Here is a 22,611-nt window from a genome sequence, read left to right on the forward strand (position 1 = left end):
GTTTGTAAGCAGAATTTTGGGGAACTGAGTTTTTCTTGTAACATTAATTACACGGTATTATCCTGTTGAATATTATTTTACCAAAGAACAATCACATAATTCTGAATTTTAAATTAGAATGAGCTAAAACTAGGTGCAAGCTTTCAGTATGAGACTGAATTTTCCTGCAAGCCTTCATCTGTGGAAATTATTCCTTCCTTTTAAACTGAAAATATCTTGGACTTATTAAAAGCATGCAAGCAACAAAGCTTATCTTCTTAAACTTTTGCTTTGAGATGATGAAGGTAGACATAGAAGATGGAATCATTGTAATGTATTATTACTGCATGATATTTGCATGTAAGAGCAGAATGTTATGCGGCTTTGATGTTGTAATGATTTAGTAGGGTATTTTTAATTACTTTAACAGCTTACACAGCCCAGAATACATGCAGTCGTATATGCTAAATTATGATTCTATATAAATATTTACTTTCTATTTTACTTAAGTACATCTATAGCATGGGGTTTTGACTATGCAGGCTAGGGGTAAGCTGTTTCCACCTCTATTTTCAGCACAAATACTTGTTTCAGAACTGCTGAAATTCAAGTACAATATAAATAGTAAAAGTCTTTTTAAGGGTACTGATTGCATTCATTAGCATCGTTATTAGGGATTTGTGTAATTTAGGATTCTTGCAGTTTTCTGTGTGAATGTTTCATCATCCTTGAATCTAAATTTATTTTTACTGCTTTTTCTGCTGACCAAGCCTAACCATATGTTTAATTTTTTGCCATTCAGAACAGCATGCTTTCACTTTCATGACAGAGGAGGATGACTCCTAAGATATTCTTTTGAGTTAGGAGAACAGGCTTATCCTCTCTGATGCTCCTCTGATTCTCTTTATGACCAAATGCAAGCTATTTAATTTTGCTGAACTGAAGCAAAATGACTTCCCTAAAAGACTTTCTAATCTATTTGAAATTGGGTAAAGCTTAGTGAAGAACAAATAATTTCCTCTAAGACAAGATTTTTTTAAATGCTGGAGTTGTTTCAAGTTCTTTAACAGGTAAATGAAAATACTCAGTATGCTCAGGGTGTAGTAATAGTTAATAGTAGGTATAAAAATATATCAAAAACAATTCAGTGTTTGCTTTGTATGTTGAATAGTGGAGCAACAAGTATTCACAAGTTGTAAATAACAATTGTGTAACAGACAGTCTACTCCTATTTTTCCTTCATGCATATTTCTGTTCCTAGCTTAGAAAATGAGTGAATATGTTGTGAACTTCTCTCACAGCTGAAAAGCTGCCTTTTTTGAATGGCTGAAATCTGTTTATTGTTTGCTTGTTTGATTAATTTATGGAACCTTAGTCTTTCAGTAGTATCTCCCTAATAAATCACCAGTACTGCCTTTAACGTAGATACCTGAGTTGATGAAGGTTATGCAAACTCCTTGCCAAGCAGCACAGACCTTTTTGAGTTTATTTTTAAGTAGCTGTGCACTGTTTTCTAAAAATATAGTAAATACTTTAGACTCATGCAAAGTAGTAACAATATGATACCTTAATACCATACATCTGTTTCATGAAGCATTGGCCATTTCTTCATTTATAGTTTAATGTGCATGTGAATGATTTTCATTCATGGTTCTGAATTGATTCTTTGTAAGTAAAGACTGTCTTTCTAGTCTTAGAGCAGCTATTTTTCCTACTGTTTTTCAAACATATCCAGCTAGAACAACTGAAGTTATGGTTTGAGTTAGAGGAATTGTTGTCCTCGAATTTACAAATAAGAGAGGTACACACAGACTAATTTCATGGGTGAAGAAGCTTTCCTGCTCATTATCTCTTTTCAGGTTATAGTGGTAGAAGAAGTGTAGCACCATAATTGAAGTCAATCAAGGAGAAAAGAAATCATCTTCAAAGAATTGCAGAAGTAAAGCTGGTTTTAGCCTTTGATCAGTGTAGGTGTTAAGATCCATGTGTTCAGGACCACTGATTACAAAGTGTACTTCTTACACATTGGCAAGCTGTTTTCACTCCTTGTATTGTTTATTGACCAAGCTCTCAAAAGTTCATGGGACTTAAGAGCCTCCAAAACTACGAACCTTTTATTTCCACAGGAAAATGATCTTTTGGGCCAGCAAAATGGGAGTGTTTTGTAAAGTTCAATAGAAAGTTGCCAGTTCAATACTGTTGTACAGGTTAGAACACTTAACCAGTACTGGCTTTGTGCTATATGACTTATTTTTTGTAATGTGGGCATGAGTAACTCAGTTCACAAAGAATAGTACTATTTAAAATGTTGTAAATAAACATGGAGAGAAAGAAGTTAAGTGGGTACAAAAAGCTGTTCTTTGTTTCCTTCTACAGCTAGATAGATTTAAATACAAGTTCTTAATTATCTGTAAGCAGCACAGCTGGATAACTTCCCATATAATATTTGACAGAAAAAACAAGTACTTGTGGTAATATTGCTTTGTCTGTGTGATATATTTGCATTTTGAATGTTAAATTCCCTGGTTTGGTATTCATGTACATAACTGAAAGTACAGTTCATTGCTATGATATGATGAAGAGGCAAGGGATTGATATAATATTTACCAAAGTCTGCAGCTGAGTTGAGTTGTGAAGGTATCCAGAGGTTCTTGTTTGGGTTTACTTGATATTTATTCTGTATTTAATGGGTATATAAGAGGAATTACGGAGCTCCTGCAATAGTTCGTTAAAATGAGATGGATTAAGCAAGGCAATTGGTTATTTTCCCAAATAACAATTAAATTATGCTGAAGTATATAATTATATTGAGTTTACACTATAGTCCTTTGGTGTGATCAACATCTTCTTGACAAGCCCCTAAAAACAGTGGTTTGTGCTAGATAGTTGCATATCAAAAGGGAGTTTCAGTGAAACTTTTTCTCTTACGACTTGCTGTGTTATGCATTTGATGAATAAAGTATACACAGCCAAGGTGGAACACTCATTCAAAAGGTTAGTGCATCTTACTGCTTTTTTCTTGCTATGAGTTTGGAGATATTGTATGTATGGAAACAAAGTTATTTAGAAATTTAACTTACTGACCAGATTTGTATGCAGATTGCTGTCAGTCAAGTGGTATTTCCCGTCCATCCCTAAAAAATTGCATTGATGTTTTGTTCTTAATTTTGAATACATGTACTATTACACGTATTACAACCTGATTGCAGCTTGATTGATTAAAATGGCTTCTCTACATCTGGTTCTGGAAGGCAACCAGTAGTTAGTAGGGAGAAATTCAGTTATACCTTTGTTTTCTAAGATATGGATGTAATTCACCATTGGAGCAAAATTGGTTGCATTTCAGTTTTACTTTGTATTTGTTGTGATAGGAGGTACAAATTACTTTTTAAAGGGAAACATTTCAGCTGTTTCAACAATACACTTGCTGTGAGTGTTCTTTGATTATAAATGACTCAGTTCCCCCACCTCTCCCACCAGTAATGTGGGGCTCATGTCATTGCCATTTTTTTTTCGTTTTGGATTCTATCTCAAGCAAGAGATTTTCTTTGCTTCTGTTGGGTAATCATGTGTGTTAACAGCTGTTCTAAATTGCTTTGTAAAATGATTGTTTCTACAGTTGAGTTATCAAAGCGATAAATCAATCACCATTTTTTTCCCTGTTCCAGTTTAATATTATCTGACTGACTTATCATCCAGCAGTTAAATAGAAAACAAAGAAAATGAGTTCTTAGGGCAAATTGCTTTCTCATTGTGTTACTGTATATTCTTTTTTGTATGATGTTCTCATTGAATTAAGTCCTGCAATGATATTTTTGGACTAGAAAATATTAAAAAATATTTCAAATCAAAGTTCAGATCTAAAAATATACTCAGGTATTGGAATACAACTCCTTTTCTGATGTATTCCATAGGCTTTATGCAAAGTCTAAGATTTAGAGAACGTGCATTTTTGTGTAGTAATTTTTCTGAAAAATAGTAGACTTGAAAATGTAGGTTTTCTTCCTAGGACTACAGCAAAAAAGGAAATAGATATCTTGTGGCACTGCTGAGTGTAGTTTGCTTTTCTTGTGTTTTTTTTTTTTTAGTTTATCTGAATCATTACCTACTGTTAATCTTCATTTTGATAAAATTTGATAGGCAATCACTTTTGCCAGTGTCTCCTCCTTTGCCTTCAGTCACGCACGAAGCACAAAAAATCCCTGCCATTTTCTTATCTCAGCAGTCACTTGCAAACTGGTGATGGAAGGGAATATGGGAAAAAGGCAAAGACGTGGCAAAGAAGACTAAAGATTTTGCGTGCCTAGAGGTGGTTAAAGGAAAGGGGAAGAGGCTTAACAGTGTAAGGCACTGAAGTTTCATAACTGTTTTTTGTGTGGTCTGATCTCACTGATTCCCTGTTATGGAGACCACTTAGGAATCCTCAGCACACAGATATAGTTGAAAGGATTTCAGTAAACTTCTCTGAGTCAGCCTTAGTTCAGAATGCTTTTTGCATTTGGTCATTCAATCTGTAGAATTTAAAGCCTTCTCCAATGTTGATCACAGTAGGAGATTACCAACTCTAAAAGGACTCTTACTTTAAAAATTACAGAACTTTTTCTGTGTTTGTTTCTTATTGTAGCCTGGCTTTTGCCCTGTAATATTGTTAGCAAAGCTATGATATTGGATTCTTTTCTGTTGCATCAACTGAATTATGTATGGTGGATATTAACCACACCAAAATGCTATGCATCAACATTCAAATCAGTTCCCTCCTCATTTCATTTTTTGATAGAGATGTTTTTAAGAGGAATCATCTGCTTCCTAGGTGTTCAGTAATGAGAATTTTAAGTCTAAATTCTTTATAATAAATGATAGTAAGGTGATGCTGTATTGTTTTTGTTGTTGTTGTTCTGTTTGGGTGTTTTGTTTCCTCTGGAACTGCCTTTGGGATACTGGAATGTAGTGTCAGAACGATCAGCAATTGCTTTCTGAGATTACGTTCATAAACGTCACTGCTTGCTGTTGTTGCCAAGCAGTCTGTGACTAGTCAAATTCTTAGAACTTTAACACTTTTTTGTTGTTTTTTTTTTGTTTGTTTTGTTTTCTTTTTTGTGTGGTTTTTTGGATGGTATAATTTCTGTGAACAAAAGTACTTGTACTTGTCTCCCACTGAAGGGAAGTAGCTTTCTCTACTTTGTAATCCACAGTGGGAGAAAATTTAGGTGTACTCTGTATGATTAAGGAGAGAAAACATACTCTGTGAAATGTAGCTACCAATGTGAATTCTTTTCTTAAATGACTAAAGATAGCTGTAAGTAGGCATATAATGTCTAACAAATCATATATGTGAGTGACTGCTGATGCCATTTTTAGCTCAGACCTTGGCAGCATCAGTGTGAAAATAGGTTGTTCATTTCCCTTCCAGCAGTGAACGTGAGATAACATGACCCATATGTTGGACTGAGATAACAGAAAACTCACCTGCTCTTTTAGATGCCAAATGAAACCTGGAAGGCCTTGACACAAGATTGCAATATATTGTATTTATTTTCAGTGTTAATGCCTATAAAAATTTGTCCTAATTGGTAAATTTCATGTTGGGCCCAGACAAAAGGAGTTGTGCAGCCTTTTGGGGGAAATATGGTGGGTACCTGTTTTGGATGCCTGACAGTTCATTAGCTCTCTTTTCAAGAGATATGAGCAAATTTACTAGAGATGATTATATAGAGTGTAAAAGAAAAAGCATTTTTTAAAGTCGACTTTGAGTGTATTTTCTCAAAACTTAAGAGTTTTTGAAGGTTGATGAGATAGCAACGTTATTTTCTGTATTTCTTGGTGGAGCAATGTAGTCACTAACATAGTCTGTAGATTACACATAATTGCAAAGATTATAGTTTAGGCAGCTTACATTCATCAGCTAATGTCTAAAAGCGATTGCATTGAAGAAAACATGTTTTGAATGCTCAAATAGCATGTAAAATGTCCAAAAAAAAGGCATCGGGGATCCCTTTCCAGGGCCATGGTTAAGGATTTTAAAAGAATGACACTGCAAAATATTGATCTGTCATTTTGTTTGTTATGGTGTGGTTGGATTTTGCATAACTGTTGGCAGCGCTCGAGGGAACGCAGCAATACAAACTGTGGCTTCCACCTGCTCAGATACTCAGGGCTTCCAGATAGAAAGAACGTCAGGATTTTTCATTTGCAGCTCACAGAGCCTGTCACCTGAGTCATTTTACCTATTCATAATTCTGGAAACGTGCAAAGAATGAAAGACACATACTGTAGATAGACATATTCTATTTGCATAGCCAGCAATGCCTGCTTGTGTACCTGAAAGCACCAGAAAACCTAACTTCTCATTGCTTTTGATGCACATAGGCTTTTCTTGTACCTAAGCTGCTTGGTGGGTATAAATATTCTGTGGTGGCATGGGGAAAACAATGCTGATGTTGGTTAAATTTTGGAACAGAGTAACTTTCTTACAGCCAGTTTAGAAAATTCAGCTTTTCTGCAAACTACTAGCAATATATTCCACAAGCGCTTCCAGTTTAACAAGTAGACATAACGCCAAAGGGGAGGTATTTAAGCTTAATTAGAATTAATGCATGTATACAAGAGGGAGGACAGGAGGAATCTCTTCCATTTCTGTTCAGCCTTCCCAAACGTAAATACTTCTATGATATATCGCTACTTATTAGATCTGGTGGAGAGCTCCAGCTTGGTTTCTTGCCAAAATGAAGTGAAATATATGTGCAATGTCAAAATGGCATTTTTGGCTGAAATACTTCTGCTAGCTCTATTAATAGACCTAACTATTTCACATTGGAGGAATGTTCAAGTTCTTCTCAAGTAAAGTTTTGAAAGCTTTGCTTCTTTTTGGCATGTAAGATGGAATCAAAACAGGCTATTCTATACTCACATTATGGTATTATTAATTAGCAGTTGGTTTTAACTAGATAGTTTTTAGCTATTGTGCTGAAGAAAACACAGTAGAAGAAAAGAGCATGCACACAGAATTAGTTTTTCAAAGCCAGTTGATTAAATATGTAAAAGAATCTGTCAGATCAGTCTGAACACCTTAGTTGGTGATAAATAGGTTTGTTTAACTCGCTTTTTAGGGTTATAGTGCTCTTACAGTGATTTTTTGGCCTCTGTTGATGTCATTGAGTTCTTTCTCTAACATTTCATGGAATTCTGTAGTTAAACCATGTTTATTCCGAGACGTGGTTCAAAGAAAATTTCTGCCTTTTGTTTTAGATAGCGCTTAAAATCACAGGATGGTTTGGGTTGGAAGGGGCCTTAAAGACCACCCAGATCCAATCCCCTGCCATGGGCAGGGACACCTCCCACCAGCCCAGACTGCCCAAAGCCTCATCCAGCCGGGCCTTGGGCACTGCTGGGGATGGGACAGCTTCCCTGGGCAGCCTGTGCCAGGGCCTCACCACCCTCTGAGTGAAGAATTTCTGCACTTCATGCTAATTTGTCCAAATTATTTGTTAATTATTGTCTTTTTTCTTTCATTTATATCCTTTATTTCTCCAAATATCTCAATGATTCCTCCACATTTTAAAGGTTCAGCCTGTCTCTTCAGTAACAGCATATTTCATAAGAATCCTACTAATGGGAGGCAAAAAGCCAGTCAGCGCATAACACCATTTAACCTGGACAACACACCTCCTTTTCTTGGGCAGACACTGCTTCTCAGTTCAGTGAGGTGAGAAGGCTATACCCAACACTCCTTACAATTTTGGCTTGTCAGAATCTGTTTAATAAAAGTTGCTTGAGTGAATTTAACAGCTACCTAAGTTTGCTGCCATTGTGCATATCTGAAGACGATGTTGTGTTATGTTTCCCATCTGAGAAACATTGACAGTGAGACAACGTTGTGTTCTCTGATCAGTGTAGGTATTGCAGAAATCAAAAAAAGATCTGTCACTAAATCTCCTGGTTCTTGTACTGGACATAGATTTCCTCCTCCTTGAGACAGCTATAAATGTAGTCATCTGTGGCAGGTGCTGTGGAGAATGAGGTTAGTCCCTGTTGTGGTTACTGCCTTTTCAGAGACGTTTCCTAAAGGACATCTTAATTGTCATCATGTTCCAGCTGGAACCTGCATAAGCACCAACACTGTCTTTCTGGGTAGCATGTTTGGCCATAGAGGGTTTTAGATTTTGAAAGGCTACTACTTGCCCACTCGCTATTATAGTGCACTAAATGCGTGTGCTATGGATTACCTAATTACCTGTACAACAGGACACGGAAGAAATTCCCTGAAGATGGTAAATAGCCTGATGCTGAATAACGTGTGTTTGGGGGTTGGATTGGGTTTGAGGGTGCAGTGGAAGTGTTACTTGTTGGTTTGTGGGTTGAATCCTTTCTGAATTAAAACATACTTTATCAAATGAGGTAGTAGTCTTGATTTAAGAAATGCCTAGTGATAGTGAGGATACCACAGTCATTGCTCTGTTATTGCTTTCACTGTTAAAAATTTAAATCTTTTCTGAATTTGTTTAGCTTTGCTGTCTTGATACATTTTTGGCTGATATCTTCTCTTTCTAGAACTTCATGAAATACATAAAAATTTTGCATCGCTACATTTGAAACATTCTTATTGCATCTTTAGTGACCAGAAAGATTGCAGTGGGAACAGTGCTCTAGCTGTTGTCTGCTTGACCTGGGAAAGGAGTCTGTGGGAAAAGGGCCATTGTTTCGGTGGGCAGTAATCCCTGCCCTACCTTATAAACACAATGCTGAAAGGCAGACTGAGTTCAGCTACCCATGGCAAGGGACAAATCTCAAACCACAGCAGAGTTGTGATCAATGTGAGTGTTCAGTCTGGGACAGTACTGAAGCCCAGGCTACTTGCAGACTCAACTTACTTTGTCTGTTGTTTCACAGTAGTTAGCAATGCATAAAAAATAAAACATTTAGTCTGATGCTGTCTGGAAACATTTTTCCAGAAGAACTGGCAGAGAAGGATAAAATAACTAAACAGAAAATGAAATGCATCGTTTGGCTTTACTCTTTGATTTAGAGTAAGGGAGAAAGGAATTTTTGGGGAAAAAAAAATAATTCTTTTTCTCTATTCATGTAATATTAAATGGGTTTCGTGTATTCCCTATTTTTATAAATGACTATAAATACAGTGTTACTGATTCCTACTATTATAGTTGCTGTTTGATATTTCAGATGAACTTTCACTAACCACCAATATACAACTATTTTGTGGTTTAAAGGGCTTAAAATCCTTTAAAAAGTAACTGCCTCTCTTTCGATGGGAAATAGTCTAGTGTTTGTCTTTTGTTTCAGGAGTGGAGGAGTACTAGTAGGTGACCTCATACCATTTTTATGCTATCCACTTGATAATTTTCCACAGAAACAGTTTTCAGATTAGCTAGACTAATATCTAATATTAATGCTTTGTCTATATTGCTTGACGCACCAGGTATGTTAGGTGATAACTTAAATTTAATAACAGTAATAACAAAATAGATGTGAAGTAAAATACCACAATATTCACCTTAAAAGCGCCGCTCCTGAGTGTTTTTGAAGTTTCAGGCTTTTATAGTTTCTCTCATCTGGTGCTTTTCAGTTTATCTTGCAGTCTGCTTTTCTGTAATTATGAAGTAATTGTACAGGTTCTTTTTTGTTTGCTGTTTTATTCCTTTTCATGTCTATAATGAGCTTTACTTAGCATAGATTTAGCAGAGAGCTAGCATAGCCTCTTTCAAAAATCTTAAACTCAGGTAAGTATAAGTAAGAATGAGGTTTGCTCTGTAGCATTTCTCAAATAAAAATAGTTTTGTCTTTGTGGTTTTGCTTCTGTGGTTTTTTGCTTACCCAGGAGCAGGACAAAGAGGATAGTAGTTCTACAGGGAAGGATCTGGAGCTCTGTGGACAGAAGATAAGTCAGTAAATTACTGTTGCAAAACCCCTCAGTTATCACCGCAGGATGTGTAAGGATGAGTATAGTTTATAAAGGACAAATGATAATCCTGACACTTAGAGTCAACATTTGCAAGACCTCAGTTATGCCCCATTTAGAATTCTGCATTTGAGGAAAAATGTGGAGAAGCTTGAAGGTGAACCAGAGGAAATCGAAGAAAATAATCAGAGGCCTAGAAAATTGGTCTTGGTCAAGGATTTCAAGAAGTTGGGTTAACGTTCTGCAATAAAGGAGGAAAGACTTTAAGCGTGATGACTGAGTCTAAAAATGTAAAACACTGTGGTAACGGCCTGTTCTCAAAAGCTGTGGAAGAAAAAGAGCAGTGGTTGTTTACTGTAGGCTGGACATAAGGAAAACATTTTAATGGTATTGCAGGTGGTTAAACATCGGAATTGCGGGATGGAGCGAGCTGTGGGATCTTTAGGAACAGATGAAAGAAACATCTGTCCTGAGGTACAGAAGCAGTACGAGGGCCTTAGGGACGCTTTATATCAGTTGTAAATTAGGATCCAGAGTGTATTATTGAGCATAGATGGTATCAAGTTATACCTCTGGATTAGCTAAAACTTTTGGTTCTAAAGGCCTGTAGTTTGTAACTTAGATCCTTTAGGAGGCTTTTTATGCAGAGAGTGTTTTTACTTGTGGTATATTAACAATTTGGGGATTGTTTCTCATCTGTTCTCTGTGAAATACTTTTACTGGCTATTCTGAATACTAACTGAGCAACATCGTTGTCACAAGTACGACGGCAGGTAGGCAGTTGCTGTAGAAGGACTGTAGTGGTTTTGGAACGTTACCAGCATGTTGGATGAACCGCTGTTCCTTTTCTTTACTTGTAAGAAAAATAAAAATCCAGTCATTGGAAGAAATGGATGCTTTTTTTTAATTATAACTTTCTTTTTTGTTTTTAATTATACCTATAATTAAAATGTTTCTCTCATTCTACTTAGTAAGTAGAAATACTTGTTCTGTTTGAAAATGTATTAAAAACAAAACCAATGTGGCAGTATGCACTTCCTTTGTCAGCACAAGGTGAAACACGCAGATGCAGTCAGTGCTTTTTTCTCATACCTAAAAATATGTATGTTTCTTTCTAATGTTTCAGATGCATAGAATATCTGATATAGGGTAAATTTCTAGATTTCATGCTACATTTTCCATTGATTTTTTTTATCACATAACCCTAATAGGTAGATTTCAAATATTGAAGGCAATGAAATTTCTTTGTGTTTTTGTTTTGCTTTGTTTTTAACCAGAAGTGCATTTCTTAGTATTTTGGTAGTGAGAGCTGTAGCTCGGGGTCTACTATGAAAGCAGCAATTTGTCTTTTGCAAAGTAGCTGGAAAACTTGAAGTATTAATATTTATGACAAAATCCCTAATACCAAATGTAGTTTGATAGGTGGGGAAGGGAAGATCGTAGTGTCATTTGTGTCGGAAAGGACCCGTGAGGTCAAGTACAGCCATCATGCCACTAGGAAGTGCAGTACTAAACCACGTCCCTAAAGATGTTTGTCTCTGATTTAAGATGTTTGTCTCTGGATTGTTTGCTGCTGGTTTAAAAGACAGTATTACATGCTGAATGAGTTCTACACAGCTAATTGAGACCATATGAAATTGATAGCAAGTGACGGTGATTATTATCAAATTGCTAAAAATATTTCCTGTCCTTTGTGTCCCTGACATAAGAGATGATATTCTGATGCATGTCTTTTCACAGGATCTGTTGTTCAGTGTATGCGCTCTCAATATCATCTCCACCATTGTCTGTGCTTTGGCAACAGCGATGTGTTGCATGCAGATGGTTTCTTCTGATCTTCTGCAAATGGTGAGTATGTTTCAGTGACAACACAGGATGTTGTCCAACATAACATATTTTCCTAATTTATGTATGCTCATTTGTACCTACTCCTTGCTTGTAAACTTAGGCCTGTGTGTCTTTGTGTAGTGTTAGAATGCGTGTACATGGGTGTGTGTTTTATCTGTGTACATCTGTATAAATACAGCATACAGATGTATGCAACATGAATAGCTGCTGCATTAGAGGTGTTTACATATTATTTTAGAGAGTTATATTCAGGATTTTGCAATTGGAAGTAAATTAGCTTTGTTACCAGGGTTATAAACAAGGTTCAGTTTATATGTGCACATTCCATTTTCTGTCATTGTGTGTATATTATCTTCAGTTTGCACACTATCCAGAGCAATTACTTAGCTTTGAGATACTACTTTTCTAGTATGAGAACTATGTAGTGTGAGAACTACGAGTTCAGAAGTGGAACTTTTCACAGCACTGTGCCAATGATAATATTTCCCATAAGGAAAACATGTTTGGCTTCAGAGCAGCACTTGTGTTTAACTTAGTTAAAATACATCCTCAGTCTGTGACATGAAGGAATTACTTCATGTGTTATAATACAAGTCAGACAAAATAAAATAATGTTACATAAATGCATCTTTTCTTGTATCACTCTGCGTTCATATTGTGTGCACTTGTAGCCACTTAAAAACAGCGCTTATGGCTGTAGTGGATGTCAAACAGCATTGACAAAATTAATCATTTCAGCTCAGGACACATTGCACTTTAAATCTTAAAGGATTTTTATCCATTGTAGTTATTCTTTCTTTTCATGTACTCCCCAACCCCCATGATATTTGCTGCAGGATTCCCCTGAATAAAGATCTTGCTCACAAAATAACTTTGCAGTGATGACAGGGAGACAGACTGATCACCACACCTGCAAATTTCTGTCTGTCTAACGTAACAAGGGTTGCAGTGATCCGGGAGTGGAATCGTGTGTTCAGAGAACCTTAACCTAGACTTTATTTTGTGTTAAGAAGAAGAAGAATGTACAGATGACAATGAACCAAGAATGATACTAAAGTACATCAGACAGGCATGCACAAGATGTAGTAACCTCAATAGGAATACATTAAAAGCGCACAATTTTTCTCTGCACCACTTCTTTCTTCACTTCTTCCATAGAAGTGTTTCTTTACGATGTGGCCATGCTACCATTAAATCAGTTTCTTTTTACTTCCCGTGCTTTGTGCTTCTGGCTTTTTGTCCTCTTGCTTAGTTGTCTGTTCCCCCAGCCTTTCAGCTCTCTTAATAAGAATTTTCTTCCCTCTCCACAGAAGAAGGGAAATACGTATTTCTTTATGCTCAGCCCCTTGTTTATCCTTAAGCTTTTCCCTTTCTTTTTTTCAAGTTGCTGAGCCAGATTCTAACCAGGCCTAAGTGAGCATAACTTCCCTGGGGCTACGCTGACTTAGACCACCTGATCTTTGACCTGAAGATTTCTTTTTTCTTCGGCTATTTTCAGTCTATTGTCCCGTGATGTTTGGTCCCTTTTTGCTACACCCAGAAATCTGATTTACTTCCTTTTTTCTTGGTCGTAAATCCTTGATGCATATTTTTTCTTTTACTTTCCACCAAGGTATCCATCTTCTCTTACCAGGGTTCTGTCCCACTGGAAGTTTAAGATTGCAGCACTGAGATACCATCCCTTTCAGAAGACATGGTTTTATGTATTATATTCATTCTTCTACTCTGTTCTTACTGTATTCAAGAGCTGCATTGGCTCTTTTCTAGGAAGAGGAGCTATAAAAATACAAGTTCTACCCAACAACAGCATTATTAAGTATGGAAAATCCTCCTCAGACATCATTAAGTTACACAGCCTTTAAACTTGCTGTCATTAGCTTGCCACTCGCTGTGGCTCATGTGCTGTGTTAGCATTCATCTCAGAAATTAACCAGTTAGAATGGTGAATTTCTGCAAGTTACTCAATCCTGAAATCATGTCTAGTTTTTCTCTGGTACAAGGCTATTCTGTGTGCTTCAGGTATTTTATTTCCTAGCAACATTCAGCTCGTATGTAATACAGTTTCACGAAAATCTGCAGCAGTGTTTTGTGAGTATCTGCCTCCTTGTGTAACTTTTGCAAACAATGAGTATCTGATTCACACAAAAAAACTGGCAGTATTTTATTGGAAACTGCTACCTTTTGATGTGCTGATCTATTAGTAAAAATGTCATGAAAGCTATAAACAAAAGCTATCCAATAGTACGCACAGATTAAATGCTGTACCTAGAGGTGTTAGGCTCACAGGAATTAAGCAGAATGAGCAGAAAAGAATCATTAACAATCCTTAAAAGGACTGCTTCATTTCAGTCCCTTTTTTTTCCCCTGAACTTTCTTAACCATGTGAACTATCACACATATCCTAACCTGCTTTAATTACTTTGAAGATAAAGTTCAAGCCTCAAGTGAGGGATCAAAGAAATAGAGAGAATGAATATAGAAAGTCAAATGCCTTGGCAAAAATAATTATACCCTATGATACATTATAACCCATAATAACTGTACTTGATTCGTTTTCTGTAAGCTGTCAGTATTTCCCATCTTTTTCTTTGTATTTGTTCTAATACAAAGATATCTGCCATTTTTGGTGGATGTTCTTTTAAATGTTATTAAACTCATGTTTACATTGACCTAATGTATGCAATAATTCATAGATTTATGCCAATCCTACTCTTCTGTTAGTGATAGTTCCTGGGTAGAAAAAAAAAAAGTGCTTCAGTACATGTTTTATAATGGCACCAATGATATTTAAGCTTTATAGGTCCTAAATTTAACAAGTAAGAACGCTTTCTTTCTTAATTCCGTTTTCTTAATGCACAGTTTTTGTTACCTGTTCTCATTTTGAACAGCATTCAGGAAGTTTAGGGTGTAAATTATCCTTTTGTTAAAATAGATATGCGGGCACTGACTAAAGTAAGATTCAGTGGGACCTGGATTATTTGCTGCTGGTGCTGTGTTGATGATTATTTAGCGCTTTGTTGACTCAGTTTTCAAAGTTGTCTGTCTTCTGGATTAGAAAAAGGGAACTGACCTCTGCCAAATTACCATAAAATTTAAGAGATATTTCTGTTTTTTGAATATAATTAGCTTCTGTGCCTGATGACTTTTTTTTTAAGACACATTTTGGAAGAAATCTATTATTATAGTTTTTTTGTTTCAGTGGAGAAAAGCTATATAGTATTTCAATTAAGTGATTGTTTTGCTTAATATCATAACAACCATGCAAGGCACTGGATATGTAGCCTGCTACAACTCAGCTATTTTTTTATATGACTTTATTTTATTTAGTGTAACAAAATCTAAAAGTTATCTAATCATAGCATATTTTATTGGTTATTTGCCAATTTTAACACTAGATTTACTACTTTACATATAAAGTAGAAGGAATACATTAGAAAAACGTAGCTGCTCCCATTTTCAGGACATGCGAAGAACCACGCAAATTCATGTGGTACGACTCATGCTTACCTAAATCGATATGTTTTATCTGAAACCTAACCTGAGGACTTGGTCTAAGAATCAGATAAGAACAGGATTTGCAGTCATGTATATGTGTGGGTGTCCTAAATAGAAGTTGAATCTCTGATCCAGTTGATCCAAGGACAGCCGGATATAAGCATGCTTTTCTGTTTTTATCCTCTGTTCACTATGGTGTGTTACTTCTGTTGCTGTGTCTGAATTTCATAAAAGCTCTCTTTCATCTGATATGATCAGCATGTATTACTAATTGTCACCACAGTAAATGAGAAAGCATTCTACCTGGCAGTCCTGAAAAGCAAGCACTGGGGCTCAAGCACCCAGCATCCATTTTGGGTCTTGTAGGACGTGTCTGAGAAGTGTACTGCCATTAAAATGTGTGAGCCAGTTTGGGAGGTGGCAAACAGAATGCCAGCAGAAATGTATCTAAATGCTGACAGTGTTTAACGGGCAGAGATATTCACCTCTTGCATGGGAGACCTCAAGTATATCTCTGAAATTTGATCTGTTGCCACTTCAAAATTATTCATGTACACGTGAGTAAAGACTCACTAAAAAGCCCATCTGCTGGGTGAATACTAAATATCAAAATGCCTGTGAATGACACTGAGCAGACTGTGGAAATTTTAGTGTAATTACAAGACTGAAGATGACATAGCACTTTTGGATATCAGCAGTGTGATTCCAGATTCTTTGGATAGTGGTATAAATGAGACCGTTGTTTAGGGCTTGAATCTCTTCATTATCTTCTGATTCTGTTATTGTCACACTCTATGTTAATACATGGGTGTTATTTGAAGTTTCGGAACCCCCACAGCCCCGCCTCAGGCTCTTCATGTCAATATAACTTGGCAGGTGTTCTTTGTTCAGAACACTCAACTGCTGGTCTCTTATTACTTCATAATATATCAGTTATGATTTCTTAAAAATAATTGACATTGCGTAACTAATAAGGGGATGATAATGCCAGGAAGAGGAATTATAGAGCAGGCAGCTTTGGTGAGAGTCTCTTTTTTCAGGTCTGGTAATAGTATGTTTTCTCAATCACATGTCTCCTGGAAATATCGCAAACTACTTTTACTGCTTTACATTTTAGTTTCCTTTAGTTTTTACTTTTGAATTCATAAAAGTAGAAATGTTGAAAGTGTTGTCAGAAACCAAGCTGAAATCTGCTGTGCATCAGAAACCAAAATAAATCTCTAAGTACTTACTAGTCATCAGTAATAAAAAGAAATATAACAACTTCTTTCAGCAACTGCTCCTCTTTGTTAGTGTGTTTTATAGAATTTGTTTTCATGAATAAAATTTTGCTGAATTTTTCACAAGTAGCATTTCATGTGAGTTTGAGAAAGGGAACGATGTCTTTGATTTGAAGTGTTGAAATATAAATTCTGGTGGTAAGATCTTATCCTGCAAGCAGCAAGATCTTACCCTGGAAGAAAAAAAAGCTGAAAAGAGGAAAGGATAAAAAAGGATAAGAAAATAAGTTTACTTGGTTGGTTGGTTTTGTTTGGTTGGTTTTGTTTGGTTGGTTTTTGTTTGTTCTTTTTGTTTTAATACGTGCAGTTCAGTTTCTGGAATATTTCAGGTGTAGCATATAGCACAGGACTAGGTGAACCATTGTGGGTTTGAGCTTTTATTACAGGACATAAAATCTTATTTTCCTAGGTTGTTCCTTCTTTGAGTTGACTAATTCAAGAAGTACTAATTCAAAAATTTCACCCCTCTTTACCCTTTCACACAGGTGCAAATTTCCTTTGTTACATGTTTTGCTACTTGGGACAGTTTAAGACTGCACTCCATTTCAGGGCTTCCCAGAGCTGTTCTTTCTGCATACACACTCCTCCAGCAGATAACGTGAATCACATCAAATTATGTCAGTGTTCTGAAATGCGAAGAAACATTCCTTAATAACCAAGCTGCCACTTCCAGGATATTTCATTTGTTGCTTTAAGGCAGTTTCACTTTGCATCTTGTCAGATGAATGGCAACTGCAAAAATTCACAGTATTTTCTCCAGAAGGAGAAATTGCTTCAGCTAGGTAAAGAAATACAAGAAATTGTGCCCAGTGTGGCCAAGTTAAAGCCTGAGGTACACCTACTCCATTCTTTCTTCCACTCCAAAAATGTTTGTACGGTACTTATCCTAGAAGTACAGGTACTGATACCATTCAGTGTGTTCTGGTGTTACCACCACCACTACTAACTGTTCATCATACTATGTGATATCTAAAACAATCTGTTATTTTATAAAGGAAACAAGGTGATGACGCAGCTCATGCTGCGCTACAGCACATGCAAGCCGTAACTTACTGTTTCCATTCAGTCATAATAATAATTCAGTGTGTCATTAATAGTTTAAGCTGTATGCAATACTGAAATTAATACAGAAAAATAATTTATAAATAATTTGCATGCAGTTGAATGTAAGTTGTGCAGTGCAGTCACACTACATGGCGGTCAACTTGTACTTAGTGATCAGAGAAAAAGCTCCCACCAATTTGGATGTACGACGCTGCTTTGCTTTTCTTAGAGAGGTCTGTACCTCTCTATATATCTATATTGCTATATATCACTATATGGAAAGAGAATAAGGTTATTATAGTAACTCAGGATGTTGAAAAACTTCTAAAAGAAGGACTTATACATTTTTAAACAAAATTTTCATGTAATTTGAGGATATTAAGAGTAAAATATAAGTAATTAGACAAGTCAAACAATAAACGTTCTGAGGGGAGGTGAAACAGCAGTAAAGCTAATGTCAAACAGCTCTTTTTCATTTCTTACATTTATTATTTTATTCTGATTCTGTACATTCTCTCACTATTTTTTTTCTTTGTTTTGTTTTGGTGTTGATCATTCATATGTCGATATGTACTAGCATTGCAAACATTACACGGAGCTCTCAAGTTGCTGCCCAGGCCTTTCTTTTTCTTTTCATGGACGCTTAAAGCTTTTTCTCTTCTAAGCATTAGCTCTTTAATTCATTGGATTTGTTGAAATTTATACTCTATTATAATGCTTTGCTACTTAAAACTTTCTTATGCAACAGAAGGTAGTTCCATTCCTACTGGTTAGATTGCAAATTTATTGTGAGTATCAATTGAATTTGTTTCTGAAATAAAACAATGTATTTTCTTGGCTGGGTTTTGAACATGTGAAAACTGAAAGGACAATAGGATAGATTAATTATCTCAACTCTAAATGTTCTTTTTCTGTACTTATTTGTAATTGAAATAATCTTTTGCAGTTTAATGTGAGGGTTGTAGCAATGTGTCAACTTTTAAATTTACGTTACTCTTTTTAGGGTTGTTGGTTTTTAGAAAAATACATTACTAGCTTTTGCTGTGAGTTACTGTTTCTTAAATAAAATTTCATTCAGTCATTAGTTTTTCCAGTAGTTATATCTATGTTAGTGATAGCAGAAGTTTTTCATCTAAGAAGAAATTGGAATTTAATAAGGAATGGGGATACAAAGCGGTCTACTGAGATCTTTTGTATTTAAGCAGGATAGATCATCTCTATTGCTGTATTCTATTCATTGAACAAGTGAAATTTTTGTTGGCTCAAATTTGTATGATAGCATAGAAAAATCAGTGTAGCAAGTATATTCAAACTATATAGATGTCAGAATATGTACAGACAAGTTGTGTGTGTTAGCACTGTGTAGTAGCATGGGCCTTTATGTGAAGCTCAAAGCTTTCTGACATCTATCTTCTGAAGGAAACAGATCAGCTGGAATTCTTCAATTGTACTTTCTGTGGTGAATCTTTTTGCATTGATAGCTAAAAATGAGACAATCTCTGTCTATTTTGAAATACTTTTGTTCCAAGACAGGAGAGAGACCACCTAGAATCCAGATTCAGTGGTAGCTATGGTGATATCAAAGACAGAATTCTGCTGTTTATGCTGCACTTGTCCTGCTGATTATTTGGAACTGCACAACGCTGTTGGCAAAACTAGCATCATGTCTAACATGTTGAATTAACACATGTAAATTTGTGTTTTGAAATGAGAGGTTTTTTTAATAAGCTTATCTTGAGAAAGATTTAAAGCTTATTTGAGATAAATATAAGCTTTAAAAATCTAAATCTAAAGATAAATCTAAAAAAGCTTATCTTGAGTTCCATCGCACAGGACATTAGAATGCTTAACTATTTCCTCTGGTCCCCCATTCATAGCTGGAAGGCAGAGCAATTACTAAAAACCACGTATAGTTTGTGCTGTAGTTTAGGAACACTTATTACGTATGGTGACAGATTTTCACTATAAATCACTACCATTTCCTTTCACATAAATTTCATTTTTAAAATAAAATCTCTTATAAATGAGGAAGAAAAAAAGTGCAAGAAAAAAAAATAGAAGTCCAATCATTTTTCCTGGTTTATATCTCAAATTAATTAATCTCAGAACAATTCAGAACTTTTTGAATTTATATGTTGCTATATATATATATTTATAAAAGTTACTCTAAAGAATAGTTCTATTGTATTGGTTTCTTTTTTTAGTTAATATTTCTAATATATCACTCAAATACCTTAAGTAAAGCAGCTCAGTGTGAGAACAAGATCTTGCTAGCATTGTCTAACCTTTTATCTTGGTGTACCATGCTGAAATAGTAATAATAATTTAAAAAAAAAAAACTTCTAGCAGAAGCTTCAAATTAATTGAGAGTTGATCTTAAGTTACTAAATACTTAATACTTTAATTGTATCAAAACCTAAATTTTCTGGTTTTTTTTTTCTTCTCACAAACATCATTTAGCAGTGCTGTGAAGCCCAGTAGATGGTGCTTTTAGAAATATCATGCACTGCAGGTAACATATGTCCATAGAAACATCCTGAGTGTAAATATAGTCAGATAACTGTTCCCCTTGCTCCCACCAAAAATAAGGAAAAAAGCACAATGGGAACCTTTGGTGTAGAAAAACTTATAACAATCTTAGAAAATGTACCATTCTCTATTCCAAATTCTATGGGTAGAATAAGAATATGCAATGTTTAAGAATATTTAAAATACAGAGTCAGTGCTTCAGGAAAGCTGTATTGCCACAGACCAGTCTCTGTGGGGCTCCAGAGCTAATGGCTTGTGGTGATTATAGAAACAGCAACTGGAAACAATGGAGTACAACATTTTGAATGTGTTTTCCTTATCCTTACCTTCTATTGCAATTTCCCTTTGTGCTCAGGGCAGCCTGTAAGCCTGGCTTGATCCTTCTGTTCTTGCAGACAATTAGTATCTACCTTTCTCTCCAGGAAATACTAACTCCACAATTTTAAAAAAGGAGAAAAGCAACCTGTCCAGGAGGCGGACAACAGTTAATTGAAGACAAGTATTCTTACAAAGAGCTTTTATTATAGATAACATGCCAATATTTAATTACATGCAATTATTTTTTTTCCTATCCCCAGGAATTGGCAAGTTTTTAGAAATGTCAGAGAGAGTGAAATGAGGATAATGAGTACTGGAATCTCCAAAGGAATTATTCCAAAGTTACAGTGTAAATGTATTAAATGTGATATGGAAGGCAGAGTTAATTACATGCAGGTATGGGAAGTAGTCTCGATAAAAAGGTTGCTCTACAGCACTAGTGGCATACTCATGTATGGCAGTTACTGTTTTAGAGATGTCATGGGTTGCTGAGCAGTAAATCACTGTTGTTCACGTGGAGTCAACAGTGCTGATCAGCTGCAGAGTACACAGAATGGAGGATGTCTTTGTTCTGGTTTGGTGGGGATGAACCATACCTGAAATACAGATGAGGAGTTCTTAGTCTTACAGATCTGGGGTAGAAGGACTTACCACGTTGTATTACATCAGGTAACTGTTTCTTTAGAGAATTAAATTTACAGTTCTGTCTGCTGTTTTGTCAATTCAGTAATGATAGTTCTCTGTCGGCTTTTACCTGAATATACTCAAAATATTCTAAATATAGATAGTAAATGACAACCATTCTGGTGACTCCAGTGGCCATCTTATAGAACTATGAGTGAAGAACTGGAAATTTGGTCTGACAATGAAAAAAGAGAATACATTTAATAGACTTATTTCTTACCTATCTAGTGGTGTTTGTTTCACCTCGAAGAACTAAAAACTGTGAAGAATAACCTTTCCATGAAGCACTGCCTTCTTCACTTGGAAATGACAGCATGTATGTCTTGCTGCAGGTTATGAGCTTGCTGGAAGGTGACTGACATTCAGTCCCATGTCACTGGCTGTGTGGAGTTCTCCTTACCATGGCATATGTACCCCTGAACATAAATGAATTTTCAAAAAACTTTTACTTCTGGTCTGCTGGAAGTGATGTGTTCCTAACATTTGTGTTTCTGATTCTCTTCTTGATAACAACTTGCTACTAGTGCGAGAGCTAACTTCTGTGTTGCATTCAGGCTCTGAAATGGGTATGAAAATGCAGCATTGTACAACTTCTGGGTTTACCCTGCCACAGCGGGATAGCGTGTTTTTGTCTTCCCTCATAACTGCAAACCAAGTAACAAATGAAGTTGTCCTCAGTATGAAATGAGGGCTGTTTGAATGAGAGAGCCTGCTCTATCAAAGTTAGGCATGTCCAATTCAACATACACATTTCTACATGCAGTGTGTGCACTGTGTTGCCTTCTATATCTATTATGTATCAGACATTGCATACACAAAAGCAAGGCCATCTTCAGTCCAAGGATGGGAAAAAACCTGCATGGATGTAATATTTTGACTGCCAAGCTTCAAACATAACATGAGGTATTTCCTAAAAGAACAGTGTTGTGGTTTAACCCGGCTGGCAGCTAAACACCACACAGCCGTTCGCTCACCCTCCCCCCTCCCTCTCTGGGATGGGGGAGAGAAACGGGAAAGTGAAGCCTGTGAGTTGAGATAAAGACAGTTTATTAAGACAGGAAAATAATAATAACAATAATAATGATAATGATAATAGTATTAATAATAATAATGTGTACGAAACAAGTGATGCACAATGCAATTGCTCACCACCCGCTGACCGATGCCCAGCCTATCCCCGAGCAGCCGGCCCCCCACCCCGGCCAGCCACCCCTATATATTGTTTAGCATGACGTCAGATGGTATGAAATACCCCTTTGGCCACTTTGGGTCAGCTGTCCTGGGTCTGTCCCCTCCCAGCTCCTGCTGCACCCCCAGCCTGCTCGCTGGCAGGACAGAGCGAGAAGCCGAAAAGTCCTTGGCCTGGTGTAAACACTGCTCTGCAACAATTAAAACATCAGCATGTTATCAGCGCTCTTCTCATCCTAATCCAAAACATAGCACCCTACCAGCGACTAGGAGGAAAATTAACTCCTGTCCTAACTGAAACCAGGACAAACAGCATGAATTCTAGATCTGTGT

General features: G+C 36.2%; 1 protein-coding gene across 16 annotated transcripts in view; it reads left to right on the forward strand.

Annotated features, from left to right (window-relative positions):
* The window catches only part of ENTREP2 (endosomal transmembrane epsin interactor 2), a 171,272-nt gene that overhangs the window by 112,366 nt on the left and 36,295 nt on the right, over positions 1-22,611 (forward strand). For all 16 annotated transcript variants that reach the window (XR_013956089.1, XM_080608099.1, XM_080608098.1 and 13 more), the window contains one exon: positions 11,633-11,740. Coding sequence is in view for 15 of the 16 variants with exons in the window: in XM_080608099.1 (XP_080464225.1) it covers positions 11,633-11,740 (108 nt within the window). In the remaining variant the exon portion in view is untranslated. The remainder of the gene's footprint in view (positions 1-11,632; positions 11,741-22,611) is intronic.

Source organism: Anser brachyrhynchus, assembly GCF_964034855.1.
Source record: "Anser brachyrhynchus genome assembly, chromosome: 11".
NCBI lineage: Eukaryota > Metazoa > Chordata > Aves > Anseriformes > Anatidae > Anser > Anser brachyrhynchus.